This window comes from Nilaparvata lugens, chromosome 4 (assembly GCF_014356525.2).
Source record: "Nilaparvata lugens isolate BPH chromosome 4, ASM1435652v1, whole genome shotgun sequence".
Taxonomy (NCBI): Eukaryota; Metazoa; Arthropoda; class Insecta; order Hemiptera; family Delphacidae; genus Nilaparvata; species Nilaparvata lugens.
In genome coordinates this window covers 69762434-69777706 of record NC_052507.1, presented here as the reverse complement: position 1 = coordinate 69777706, position 15273 = coordinate 69762434, and the positions used below count along the sequence as shown (strand labels likewise).

The following is a 15273-nucleotide window of genomic DNA, read 5'->3' as shown; positions in this document are numbered from 1 at the left end:
TTCTGGAGCATCAAGTTTATGAAAATAAGTAGTTACCTCAACAATCCTGGGAGGAATTTCTGGATAATTGCGAAGGAGAAAGTTGGAATGATCACAAAGCAGCAGTAAGATATCTGAGGCCACCTGAGCAACCACTTTGTGATTGAACTGTAAAAAATAAATTCACAATATTATTACTTTCAGTTTATAGTCAACTTAGTACAAAAACTTGGGTTTATCTAGATTACAGAAGATTTTTATCATTAAATGGACCATAAATTATATGCAACGTCAAGAAAGGAGGCATAACTGGTGCATTACCAATTATGGTCAATGAAATCAATGGTATCATATGGTCAACTCAGTTTATGTTTGTTTGCATATTGACGCTGTTCCTGATGCACATGTACATGTTGATGAATAATGAATAATAATTAAAAAAAAAAATATTGGTCTACTACAGATACTTATAAGTTGATATGAAAACGCCTATTTAAATTAAAAAATTATCAAAACATCCTCACTTTATTCATAACATTATCACTTTATTTATCTACATTTAAAGAACTGAAAAAAGCAATGCGGAAATCGAATACGAAATTGAAGAGGAAATTTATTGGAAAACGATATAAATTTAAATTAAAAAATTATCAAAACATCCTCACTTTATTCATAACATTATCACTTTATTTATCTACATTTAAAGAACTGAAAAAAGCAATGCGGAAATCGAATACTGAGTTAGAAGATATAAACCAAATCATTTCACCAAATGGCCTTGAAGAACCATCACTAACAGTGAGTATAGAAGCGTTAGGAAAATGTTCAAGCATATCTCATATCTACACAGGCGTAAGTTCGCTTACATGTTTCCCATAGCAGTAATAGGTATTTAGTGAAACATTGATCAACATTGATCTATGTGTAACTTGAAGTCTATAATATTTTTGAGCTCAAAATTTATGTTGTGTTTTTATATAATTATTTTGTGAATTTGAAGTTTGTTTAATGTTTTTTGAAAGTTTTACCTAAGTTTAAAATTGTTTGTTTTATTCTGATTTGTAGTGCCAGATTGATGATTAGGTGAAGAAATTGAAATGGACATAACCTAAATAGTATTTGCACAATTTGAGACAAAATTAGGAAATTGAAGAAGTTTTGGGCAATAGCCTGCTTTTTCTTTTCCGACTATTTTATTGTTTGCTCTATCCAATACATAAATAAATAAACATGCTCAGTCGTGTATTTATAACGAATTTATTTTTAATTCAACAGATTAAATTGTTGTGTGCGAGGTTGTGGAATATGAGCCTCTTTTTCCACTCAACCCACGTGTAAGTTGTCATCCGAGTTATGCCTCAAGTGCTTTAATTGTTTCAAGCAACAATAACAACATGCATTTGGTTCATCTAGTCTGAAAGATCAAAATGAACCATATATCTTATGAAAAAAGGTTATTGAAGAGAGGCATCTTACAACTTCGATGGAACATAATGAAGATAATTATTTATACTTGCTGTCCTGCATGCTAACGTACAGTATAATTGGTAAGTCTTTTGTCATACGGTATATATAGTTCTATATAAAATCACTTCGCTTATATGGGCTACTTGATTCAATTAAAAACAATATAAAAAAACATTGAGTACCCTTTTATTAAAAACTTTAAAATATTTCAACGACTAGTTTCGACCATAGGTCATTTTCAAGTTAAAATAACTTGAAAATTATTAACTTGTCATACAAACTTGTATAAAAGGTTTTTATATTGTTTTTATAGTTCTATATATACTGTATATATTATAGTTCTAGTGTTTTACAATTAGAGCAACGTGAGTTGATGGGTTTGATGTCATGCTGAATGCAAAATTAGTGGAACAAAATACAAACAAAAGATACCTTGAAACCAGCACCAAAGTATTCAAAACTTCCACCACGCTTCTAAAAGCGAAAAATAAAATGAATGAATGAAACCTCAACAAAGCATACAAAGCAAAATTAAGAGAGAATACAGAATAATTGATGAGAAAGAAAAAATAATATAAAAACCATGATCAGTCAAAACGGAAAAACGAATCATTAATAAAATTCAAAAATAGTAAGCAAAAGACATTATTATCACAGCAGCACATTATTTATGATCAGCAACGAAAACAGAAATAATTATTTCTTGAGATGGATTTTCCATGATTAAATAAAAATAATTCAACATAGGATGTCGTTTCTGAGGTAAGAGAACATAAAAATAGCTAAAAATAACTAGAAATTTTTCGAATTCACATCCTATAAGAAAAAAAATTGTCACATATTTATTTACATGTTGAATAGAAGAATGGAATAGAAACACGAATTTCCATTGCTGTTTTCCAGGATTAACCAGCTTAATTATTTTTTAAATAGTTTCTACAAGAATATAATTTTGAATCATTCCCTGTATCTAGTGATTGGTACTAGTGATTGGGTAATGAAATGAGATGATGACCTGATTCCAAATGGATGTACTTTGCGGGATACGAACAAATCACTGTTCCGGCATTAGTCTAAGTGCCGGTTGCACAAAAGCCGGTTCAATTTTAATAGTGATTAATTTCACGAGAACCAACCAGAGAAGGCTTTTTTTAATAAGACGGATTCTCTTATTGGTTCTCGTGGAATTAAAATTTAACCGGCTTTCGTGCAACCGGCACTAAGTGTGATTAAGTTACCTGACTGGACAATCAAAATATTCATACAAGGAAAATCAGTCGAAATAATATTTGTTGATATCTAGATCACACACTAGAACCCTTCATCTACTTTCAAAGTCCAGCAACAGATATGCGAAAAATAGGAATCCGTTGGAAAACAGAAAAAATACGAATCAATTGGAAACTACTTTGACTAAATGTCACAGCCTTACTGATTTTTCAATGTTTAATGTTTGGTGTGTTCAGATAATTTGTTATAATACCTCAAATTTGATTGAAGCAAAAAATAGAAACAGTAATGAAATCTCACCCTGAGTGCAAGGAGCAGCGTATTGATGGCTTCTTTGATTTTCGGATGCGTTGAGCCGGTGCAGAACTCCTGATAGAGAAATATTCCGAGACTGGAAAGAGCGACACATCTGGCTACTCCTGCCGTTTCCGTCTTGCCGCAACGAAGCAGGATATTCACAACGTGGTCCTGAAATCAATGTGAGGTAAAAGCATGTGAATTAAATTGTATTTTTCGGTTAAATAATTATTTTTATCCGATTATTGAATAATGTGATAAAGTGATAGATAATACAGAACAAAATATAGAATACAGTTTAATGACATCAATAACAAAGTTATAGGCCCGGTTAAATTTTACCATGATTAATTAATTAATTAATTACGTTGAGACTGAGGTACTCAAGTAAATATGGTAATTAGTAGAAAATTAATTTCTGCAATGATTACACCATAGGACTATTATTTTAAATCAATATTTCCAATTACAGATTACAATGCAAGGCTATTAATTAGAAAGGAAAAAATACTGATCAACAAATAGTCGGAGACAGCAGACCTTTACTTTCAATCCTAAATATTTACGAATCATTAAAAACATCAAATTACATGAGAGAGTTACACACAGTGTTCAAGTAAATAAATAGATGGAGGAATTCGGAACACACATACGATTCAAACAAACAACCGATCAAGCAAACAGACAAACAAACGAACAAACCTTGATGTCAAGACAGGTGTGAACGATGAGCTCTCTGTGGTTTGGCTGCAGCATGGGCATTTGACAGAGGGACTGCGGGAAGCAGAGCATCGATCCCAATATCGACATGGCTTCTGTTCGGGGAGTCTGAAAATGAACGTTACAAGTCTCACAATGAACGATTCATTGCAATACATTTGGTTCATCGAACATATTTAATTTATACATAATCATCAGATTGAATTTAGAATACAGATGGGGAGAAAAATGAAAATTTAGAATGTAGAATAAATTATCTCTAGTCAACATTGCAGCCAATATTGCCATTGAGATAGACAAGATATTTATTTGAGTTCAGTGCCAATTGGAACCCTATTATGCGTTACCCTTATAAATATCACCTAAGTATGCGTACCCATACTAAGTCACAAACTTGTCTGATAATGGTGAATAACTGAAGGAATAAATGTAGGTTACCGAATTTATTATTGAACTCAATAGTTCTTTAATTAATGCCTTTCTCCGACAGTCAATAATTTACAAAATATAAAATAATCAAAAGCATTCCTCATTAGCATAATACTTTGTGGAGCCGATAACAAAATTAATTGACAGAGAAAGATAATAAATCCAACGAAAAGTTTTGAATAATACTGATATTGATAAGTATTATATATTGATTTTAATTTATTAATCCGATCAACATTATTTGAACAGAAATCACATTGATTGGAACAGATCATTTTCATTACATTAAAAATCAACTACTATAGAACCAGAGTTTTTCAAACATTGCGATCAAGTAGTACTGATTGTGCTGTTTTTCTCCAAAACTGTATTTTGTTTGCTTAAAATTTTGTATATATATGACGTTGACCACGCATTTTTCAAAAAGTGTCTTATGTCAATAAAACAATTTCTATTTCTATTACTAGGAAGTTATTTTGTATTTCACTTACAGCACGCAGATCGGACGATGAGACAACTGAATTCGCAGCGTGAATAAAATCCAACAATAGCAGAGAAAAACCAGGTAGCTGAAGCGATAGAAATCTCGGACCACAGAAGCGAACCAGCGTGTTTACTACACTCTGTAACAAACATATTAAAAAACGTTCACTTCCAAGCTTTCAAACAATTTCAAAATTTGATCAATATTATCAAACTTCAAGTGAAACGAATACGTAAGAGAAAATATAATTTTCCTGCACCTACTGGCTAAAGTACTTACTTTACTCCCTGAAACATAATACTAAAGTGTCACTTTTTCGCTCTCGGTAGTAAAAAACAGAAAAACTCCCTAGGGAGTAAAAGTGACTCCATTTAAATAACATGGGAAGCATCTCTATTTTAAAAACTTACATTATAATAGGTTAGAAGGCCTAAGCTCAGATGAGAAAGCATAAAGAGGTGTCTGTCATTGAGTCAACTGAATTCAATACCACAACCAGAAATTTGATCAACTCATGAAATATATGTTTGTATGATATTATATTCTTAATATTAGTAGACGATAAAAATTTATACAATTTTTAAAATATCTTATTCTATTCAGAATACCAGCCAACAATAATATTTTTGATCTGCAATTCAAATCTGAACCGCGTGATCTGGAGTCAGCCATTTTTGGTAGACACCCAGCTGATATAATTGTTACAACTTTTGCTAGATAGCGCAATCGGCAGTGCCAATCAGATCCAGATGGCCGGTTTTTAGGTTTTAGATTTTAGGTTATGTTGTTAGGAAACATTGTCACCAATACGTAAGTTATTAAAATGATTTTATTTGCAGTTTCTATAAAAAAATGTAGGTGGAGGAAAATGTTGTGTACATCACGAGTGAAAAATACTTTTTCTCCCTCAGGAAAATTGTTGCCCTCGGCTTCGCCTCGGGCTTCAAACTTTCCCCTCAGGGAGAAAAAGTCGTACTTTTCACTCTAGATATACAAATAACTATTAAAAAATATATGTCATTTAATGAAACGACATATTAACAGATCAAGTGACTTGAGTAGACCTACTGCTAGAAGATGAAGGCCTAACAATAATGGAAGCTTCGAAAAAATAGCAGTTGGCTCCTCACTTGTTTTTTTTTCACAATAAATAGGGTAATGGTACAAAATATCTATGATAATAGATAGCCGAGTTGACTAAGGCGTTGCACCCTTCATTCTGCTAGTGCTACCTGGACGCGGGTTCGAATCCCGCCGAATCCCATCGATATAGGCATGGACGTTTGATCATCTCATAATTCACCCACGCACAAGCAAAAAGCTCATGTGCGCATCATCCGCAAAAAAAGAAACTCATGCTCATTTTCTCAATTTCTCTTATACAAATAAATGTATATTACTCAGATCGTTTTAATATTACTCAGACCGTAAGCTATCATCGAATGGCTGTTTTCACACTTACTGATTGTCGACCGACATGCATCGTGTCACGACATCCAGAATTTTCTTCGATTGGCTGTTGGTGAGAATTAGCAAATCGGAGAACATTCTGGATGTTGTGAAGATAAATGGGCGACAACCGGTAAGTGTGAAAACGGCCATTGTGGGTGTCGTGACGATAAATGTGAAACTGTTAACTCTGGAAGAGATAATTATTTACTATAGCTGAAAACGAGGATTTCTAGTTTGGATCAGTGCTAATAATTACCTATGAAACTGTTAACTCTGGAAGATATAATTATTTACAATTGCTGAAAACAAAGATTTCCAGTGTGGATCAGTGCTAATAATAATTAGCGTACCTGTATAAAACTGTTAACTCTGGAAGAGATAATTATTTACAATCGCGGAAAACGAAGATTCTTTAGTTTGGATCAGTGGTAATAATTACCTGTTCACCAGAGATGAGTCCATAATGCAGTACTTTGTAGAACTGTGTCAAGTGGCCCGCAGGTAGAGCCACATCGTGATTCATCAACGTCATCTGACAGAGAAGCCGATAGGCGCACAGCTTTCCACGGTGGAAATTGTCTGGCAATGTTAAAGCCTGCAACACAAACATTTCAGATTCAAAAAAACTGGTTTTCTATGGAAGGAAAACTCATAGCTTTATTCATCAAATCAAATAGTTTATTGTACAAAAATACATGGTAAAAATAATCTTTTTAAATAATATATTTTAATGTTATAAAGAAACTGGCCTAATCGATGATGGATGATTTATCAGTATCTTTGAATTAGAATAGCTTTTGAACGGTTTGAGAAATCGATGTGCGGTTTTCACCATTCATTTTCTCTTAAAATTCAGTATCGAAATCATGTATCAAATGACTACCTTCCAATTTAAAAAATAAATGAAGTTGAATTCAAAATGGCGGTTCCAAGAATTTTGATGCGACAGAAAATCAGTTATTTTTATTCGAATAGGATCCCCAATCATGCCTATCATCTAATCTCCCTTTTGAAAGAAATGTTCAGCTGTTTCTATACAACAACTGGAAGCATGACAAATTGGAAACTTGACGTGATGAAATTTTGGAGAATTGAAAATAGGCCTATAACCATCCTCGATTAATTAAGAATCTATATTCAAAATTTCTAATTAATCAGTTGAGTAGTTTAGAAGTGATGATGCGTCAAACATAATTTTCCTATTCCTTATGTATAAGCTAGTTCTTTCCTTCATTACAGTATAGATAAGTGAAGAAGACATAATACTTGAAAATCTCTTAGTATCATATTGATTTTTTTCAATACATCAATTATTCTAGTATCCGTGGAGTAATCCGTGGTCTAGTGGATAGAGTGCTTGCGTAGCAGCATAGAGATCCCGGGTTCAAACCCCACTGAGAGCCAAAAGTTTTTTAAACAGATCACTCCCGTGTTATCGGATGGGCACGTTAAATTGTCGGTCCCGGCTGAAGTATGACAGTCGTAAGGCCCATTGACGGCTTAAATTATATATTCAGGCGGTGGAACATTCCCGCAAGGAACTCCCCACCAACAAAAGCCATACGAATTTATTTTATTTTTTTTTATTCTAGTATCGATTAGATCCTCCTCAATTTTAATCAGGCAGCCTTTTGTTTCCCCAATTCAAAACAAAATACCAACAATATTCGTTTCACTCCGAGTTTGTGTCTGATATTATAACTGAAGAATATAAATTATGACTAATTTTATTGAGATCTATTCATGTTTTTTTTATGAACTTCAATGATACAACATGAAATCTATGTTCATTTTTACTGGTGGCAAAATTTTACATTAAATAATTATTTGATGAAATCCAAGTTCAATTGTAATGAAAACAAATTCCTTCAAAAAATAATTTATAATACGTTTCGAGGAAAAAATTAAGAACAAAAAAAAGTTGGAAGAATCGGGTTTCGAACCGAGAAACCCTCGCTCCGAAAGCGAGTGCCCTACCATTAAGCTACGGACTCCGTTCGAAAATGAATGTCTTGTAGCAACATTATAAGCTCCTTATAAAAACACATTTTAGGCCTACAACAATGTATGCCGATTGGAACTTCATGTAGAATGAATGAAATTTGAAAATTTATTCTGAAAAATCTAGAAGGAAAATTGTAATTTGGGCTTCGAGGTGCACGTGATTGATATTTTTAGAATCTATGTGCAAAATTTGGAGATCTAAATCATTCCCGTTTTTCCGGTATGCAATCCACAAGTTGACATGTTTTGATGCGAACAAACACAACCCTACTCTCTCTCTTACTATATAGATGTTTTATGATTATTAATTCAACAATTGTTGAAATTTAAAATGGATTTAAAAAATCCGAAAGCGGTCCACATGTGAATACTAGTTTTAATAACTAATATTCAAAAATTAGACTGTAGTGTCGTCGATAATAGTTCAAAACTGATTATTTCTTGCAGTTCGTCATGGATAGTGAAATAGATTAGTAATATTTACTCATATTCATGTGAAAACTGATATACATTTTTAATATATTACCTGAAAGCACCAAGGTGCAATAATGGTGAGGGGAGGCACTAGTTCAGGCAACGGCGGGGTTCCTTGTCCATCGTGAGATACACCTTGATTCAATCGAATCTGCAAACAGAAATCAATTTAAATGTTTATAAATCAGAAAACAAAAATAATCAATCAGGAATGTTCTTATGTTTGAAACAAAGGAATAAAAATCTTAATAACTACCTTTATTGTACTATGTACAAATAACTATGTATCGTACATAGGTTGCCAAACATTGAAGTACCTATGTCCTTCGTCACTAAGCACTGAGATATAACCTTTCAGCAACATTGGAAGCAATGATTGAACAGTCTCAGGCCCGGTTGCACAACAGCCGGTTAAATTTTAACCGTGATTAATTCACCAAAACCAATCAGAGAAGGCGTTTTGGAAAGACAGCTTCTCTGATAGGTTCTCGTGGAATTAATCACGGTTAAAATTTAACCGGCTATTGTGCAACCGGGCCTTAGTATCAGAGTTCAGTGAAAATATTCTTCCCATGAATTCTACTGGGACTATTTATAATCGCTCGGCCGGGCTGAACATATGGGAACTATTCTCACTACTGGACACGTTCCCTAATACTGATATGTGGGATCCCAGCTTTAATCTTGTCTGTAGATATTGTATCACTGATGGTTATCATGTGATAAAATTATACCATTTACTTTTTTTAAGAAGAGGTACAGTCGGGTGACATTTATATTGTCTCGTATTTCAAATGTGCTAGAAACACCAGATCAAATAACTTTTCGTTATTGGTGTTTATTATCTGAAATTGTAGAAGCATTTCGAATAATACCAACATATTGCAATTTAAAAGCAAATGCCTAGCCTTCCTAACCTTTCATTTTACCTTTAAAACATTATTAAACAGAACCTTTTAGATTATGTTCCTAACTTTTCACTTGGACAAATTGAAATCTAGTCGATCTGAGCTATATGTTTATATATATGTATGTGACCGGATCTCTAAAACGGATCTAACGATTCTCACGAAATTTGGAATAAAGTAGGTTTATGATATGAAAATTCGATTGCACTAGGTCTCAACCCTGGGATAACTCGCTGAAGGACATTAGAAGGATAAATACGTCCTTGGAAAAACAGCTGGAAATTTTGTCGTCTGTCGATACCGTGGAAGTGAGTGAACGAGTGCATGTGTCATCCAGCTGATCTCACAAGAAGAAAAATTCAGCAAGAAAAACGTATTTTCGTTTATTTTTATTTTTTTAGAAAACATGTTTACTTCAGGAAGTCCAAAATAGTAACTAGATGCTACTGGTGTAGAATAGTACATAGTATATTAACAAACATTGTAGCAAACATAGTATATCATTTTAAATCGAATTCATAGTATATCTATTTGTAATTTGATGATGTGTTTGTTTTTTGAAGTGTCAATAAATTGTTATTTTGATGAGTGATAGTAGCTTAACTTAGATTTTGATTTGGACTGTAGTATAAATTTGGAAAGGGACAGTTTTGGGCATAAGCCTGTTGTGCCTCTTCATATAACTGTAAAACTAATTGTACGACTGAGAAAATTAATAAATAAATATAAACTATAAATTCAATCTTTCGTAACAGATTTTCTATGCTTTTACACTCCAGAGCAAAGCTCGGTCCCCCGATATTTATGCATTACATAAAAAGAGTTTGAATTCTCTTTGTACCAGAACCGATCTCTGATACTGATGGGTCCTTTCCTTCACACTATTAATCCATGTCTTTATACTGTTAATCGTTTCCTTTAAACTATAGAATCCGACTTAATACTTTAGTGACTGTATTAGTTGAGACGAGTTGATAGCTAACCTTATGCAGCGTGTCGAACAACTCGACGAGGTAGTGAAAGACCTGAGTGTGGAGGGCGGGGTCTTGCAGCTGGTTGATGTCGCCGAGCGAACCGAGCATACGTCGCCACAGCACCACTGCCACGTCAGGCAGCCACCCCTTCACACCCCCACCCGACATCACCGACCGCTGCCCCCCGCCCCCTGCAACCGCTCCACCCCAGCCGCCCCCACCGCCTTCACCCACTTCTGCAATCAAACATTGGGCCATATGAATAAAGTTGAGCATTTGCTTATACTTCTAAAATATGGAGCATTTGCTTCATTTTCTATGAATAAACGTGCTCATCAAAAAATAGTTTGAGCATTTGCTCAAAAGTAAAAGCTTATACTCAAAATTGTATGAGTAAACTAGAGCATTTGCTCAACTTTTGAAGCAAACGCTTCAAAAAAGGTGAGTCTAGTCTAGAGCAGCTTATCCACCTTTTGCTCATAGTAAAATGGCTCAACTAATTCGTATGAGGAAGAGGAAACTAAACCAGATACGATCACAACTAAGAGTTGAGAACTATAAAACTCTTTTTAGGTTCAACCATGATATATATCATCATTATTTCACGCTATTATTTCAAAATTCGAAACTCAACTAACCTAAAACTCAATTCATAAATAGAAAACAGAGCTGACGACGCAAACACAAGCGGTGTCTCCCTACTTGCATTTTTAGCGCTTACGTGTGCTATAAAAACAAAGTAAGGCCACAAAGGCGAATCAGCTGATGAAAACTCTTTAAAATACGTGAGCATTTGCTCTAGAGTTCAGGAGCATACGGTAAGAGTATAAGGTAAAGCTTATTCATATAAAAATGAGCAAATGCTTATGCTTCTACCTAATGCTTATGCTTCTACCTGATGCTTATGCTTCTACCTAATGTTCATGAGCAAAACCTTATGCTCCATGCTCTTGCTCATGAGCATTTGCTCTGGTTTTATTCATATGGGCCATTCATATTACATATTTACTCAACGATTCATCAGCAATGATTTCACTTATCAAGCAACAGGCTGGACCCTAATCCATAATGAATGTACAGGATAAATAGCATATTAATTCCACGTGAATATATCAACAGTCTCGCATTAAACTGATAGCACTTTCCGTAAAACTAAAAAAATGATCGATGAAATTGAAAAAAGGTCAATTTGATTGTTTCAGAAAAATTTCAAATTTACATTCATGATTTTTATATCTCAGATATTTTAAATTTTGAGAAAAATGTTACTCAATAGTGAAAAATACACTTCGAGTTCAGGAACTCGAAATTATTGCTACAATAATGTTTCCACTTATCCTATTATATTAAGCGAGCAATTTCTGTATTTTTATATCTGGTTATTTATATTTATATCTGGTTATTTATGTTCAACGGATCTCGAAAACGGCTCTAACGATTTTCACAAAAATTGGAACATAGTAGGTTTATGATATAAAAATTCGATTGCACTAGGTCTCATCCCTGGGAAAACTCGCCGAAGGACATGAAAAGGATAATTCATTCTTGGTAAAACAGATAATAATTTTGTCGTCTGTCGATAACAGAAGATGCGTGTGCCTGTGTGGGGGAGATCAGCTATATAATCAATTAGCTTACCGTATCTCGCGAGAAGTCTAGAAATTTTAATTGACTAGATCAAAATAATCTGATTTGTTTACATGAGATGGTATATATCATAATATTCAAAGTTAATCATTATTTTACAGTTTAAAGTGATTAGTGAGTGTTATTTTGTTATTCAATTTGTATGTTAACAATCTAAATTAGAACTTTTATGTTTTCAAATAATTGGACTGAAAATTTGACCTGAATTCAAGTGTATGGAACATAACCTACTTTTTGGAATATTTATAGTGTATAAATCAAAATTTGGGGAAGAAACAGTTTTGGCTGTGCCTGTTAGTCCTTCCCCAATCATTTTAAAGAATTGAGTTCTGTTTATCAATAACGAGCGAAGCTCGGTGCCCCGATATTATAAAATTATCAAACTATACATTCTTCTCAATGAAGCAATTTAATAGCTGTTTTAAAGTCATAAAAGCTGTAAAGCCACATAAAATAATCAGAGAACAATAAATTTGATGCAGAGGTCTCATACCCAGGCTAGTTCCTTCGGTGCTAAGGACATCGATCTGCATGGGAGACTCTTTGAAGGAGTTGCTCTCCACGCCACTCGAAGGAGCAGGGGAGGGGGATCGTGATGGTCGCTCTGAGTCGCAGTACACAGTGGAACAATGAGCTGCAACAACATATAACATAATTTTAAATTTCAAATGTATTTTATTCGTTAATAGCTAAAAAAAGTATGATTCAAATGATAATAGGTAAGATAATGCGGTTAATATGATGAGCTACTTAAAGGCGGATTGATAAAAGCTTGCAATTGCTACGGCCCAAGCCACATAAGGCATTTATTCAGTCGGCACGACAGGACATGAACCTCATTCGATGAGCCAACCCAAACAGCCAATCGGAGAGCTTCCTGTCCAGTCATGCCGACTGAAAAACGCTTCATGAGGTTTGGCTCTAATTGTAAGTCATTTTCAAGCTGTATAATCTTATTTGTATAGGTAGAGCTAATGACTAGTTACAAGTCACCAGATTCTAGTTGTTATACAATCGACACACATCATGGGTTTCTAGAATAACATACAAATTATTGACGAAACCCTATACTATTATTTTAGAATCAAGTTTTAATTGCCTCATTAAGTTCAATCATCAGATGTCTCATCACTACTTACTTTAATCAAGTAAAATTCTCAATGTCAAAACAAACAGAACCTTGTTGCCAGTTGGTGATTCTGTGATTTGTCTATAATTGTACAATTCGTTAAAACTAAGGAATAGGAAAGATATTTTATATTATTTATAGTAATATTGTTTATTGATTGTAATGAGGGGACTTTCATTGTTCGTGGTTGTATGCAAATTTATAATTGGATCTATTGCCAAACATTTTGTTCATGTGGTTTAATTCAGTCATTGTTAGAATTTGTTATGCTCAACTCATTTGTATGGTTATACCGTGTACAAATAAAATGATTTATTATTATTATTATTATATTAACTCATAAACTAACCTTTTCTGTCACTGAGAGAATCCATAGACCTCGACTTCCTGGGATGTCGAATTCTTGATGGTTCAGCCAATATTCTGGCCACCTCTTGCTCTATTTCTATTGACAGAAAAAGGTAAAATGGATAAGATTCTCAGAACTTATCTTGCTCTCTAGAAATCAGAAAATTAAGTATCCAACAGTATTGTAGAATGAACAGTATATATACTGTGTAGTATATAATAATGAGTAATAAGTATTGGATATGTAATTCGATCGAGAAGAACTATTTATGTTTTCTCCAACTACGTATGATTTGGAATTGTTTATATAATTTTGAAGACAATCCAATACAATGACAGTGCATAAACAACACAGATGTAATTCAATTAGAAACTTCTTTAGGCCTACAGTCATTTTTATTATCATGTGAAGCAACATAACCTACTTCTACCAAAATTTGGAAAGGGAAAAGTTTTGGGGTAGGCCTGTTGGTCTTTTCTGATGAAGTATTTGATTTGTGTATTATGAAATGTAAATAAATAAATACTAGCAGGTGACCCGAGCTCCGCAAGGGTCTAATTGAAAACTTGACAAACAGAAAATTTAACCATCCACGGTAAATTAAGAATTAATATTTAAAATTTCAACTTAATCAGCCGTGAATTTCGTGACTTTCCTATCCCATATGTGTATAATCCAAATCTTATCTCAATTATATAGATAAATATAGATTACCATCTTGGTAAATGTGATAAATTTAGTTTTATTTAATAAATCTGATAGATTGATTAATTTCTTCATTCATTATTATTTATTATATCACCTTACACTTCTGAAAAACTGAGCTCTATTAAATTTAAAACACCCCTCATAAAAACTATCAACTGTTTCATAGAAACCTCTTGAACATTGATTCCAACACCTCTTACACCATGTATAGTTTAGTTTAGTTTAGTTTTATTCTAGGTCATTGACCAGCGCTGCTGGATAGACTGTGTCAGGGTTTATAAAACATGTCACAAAAAAAAAGTTTCAAAATGTCATCTCACTATCAAGAAATTCACTCAGGCTATAAAAATAGGATGCTCCACCAAGAGTGATTTCAAAACTGCTCGGAACTGTCTATCACTTCCACTATCCTTGACCCACTCTGGCAGCTTATTAAACATCTTGAAGGCAATGAAAGGATAACTCCTCTGAGTCCTTGCTAAACGACATATTAGCATTCTGATAAGGTGAGTCTGACGGGTTCCATAGTCATGTATCTCACCACGAGTATCAGCACTCCTAGCTCTGTTTCTGATGCGAACCAGACATTCAAGAATGTACTGATTTACAAAAGTAAGCATTTTTAGCCTCTTGAAGAGTGGTCTGCAATGAGCCATGTAGTCACTGCCCGTCAGCACTCGCACAGCCTTTTTCTGCAGAAGCAGCACATCACCAAGTCGTCCAGAGTGACCCCACAGGTGAAGTCCATAACAGACATGGCTGTGAAACATGGCATAGTAGACAGTAAGCAGGTATCCGGCACCAATTTCCGATTTCAACTTTCGCAGAAGATAGAGCGCACTGGACAGCTTGGAGCAAACATTGACAATATGACTTGTCCAGCTTATTATGGTATTCAAGGAATAACCCAGCAACTTCACATCAGTTTCAACCACTCGACCAGCCTGTCCCAAGGAGCAGAGAAGCTTGCCAACACAGTAAATCTAATAGTTGTCAACTGCAATCCTGTATTCCGAGCTGCA

General features: G+C 33.9%; 1 protein-coding gene across 1 annotated transcript in view; it reads right to left on the bottom strand.

The window, feature by feature from the left end:
• LOC111044006 (ral GTPase-activating protein subunit alpha-1) overlaps positions 1–15273 on the bottom strand; it is a 90932-nt gene that overhangs the window by 30119 nt on the left and 45540 nt on the right. The window contains exons 18-26 of the mRNA XM_039427085.1: positions 13544–13639; positions 12559–12699; positions 10428–10654; positions 8589–8687; positions 6498–6653; positions 4614–4745; positions 3676–3801; positions 2977–3144; positions 37–147 (exon numbers count right to left, since the gene is read on the bottom strand). Of these exons, the coding sequence (XP_039283019.1) occupies positions 37–147; positions 2977–3144; positions 3676–3801; positions 4614–4745; positions 6498–6653; positions 8589–8687; positions 10428–10654; positions 12559–12699; positions 13544–13639 (1256 nt within the window). The remainder of the gene's footprint in view (positions 1–36; positions 148–2976; positions 3145–3675; positions 3802–4613; positions 4746–6497; positions 6654–8588; positions 8688–10427; positions 10655–12558; positions 12700–13543; positions 13640–15273) is intronic.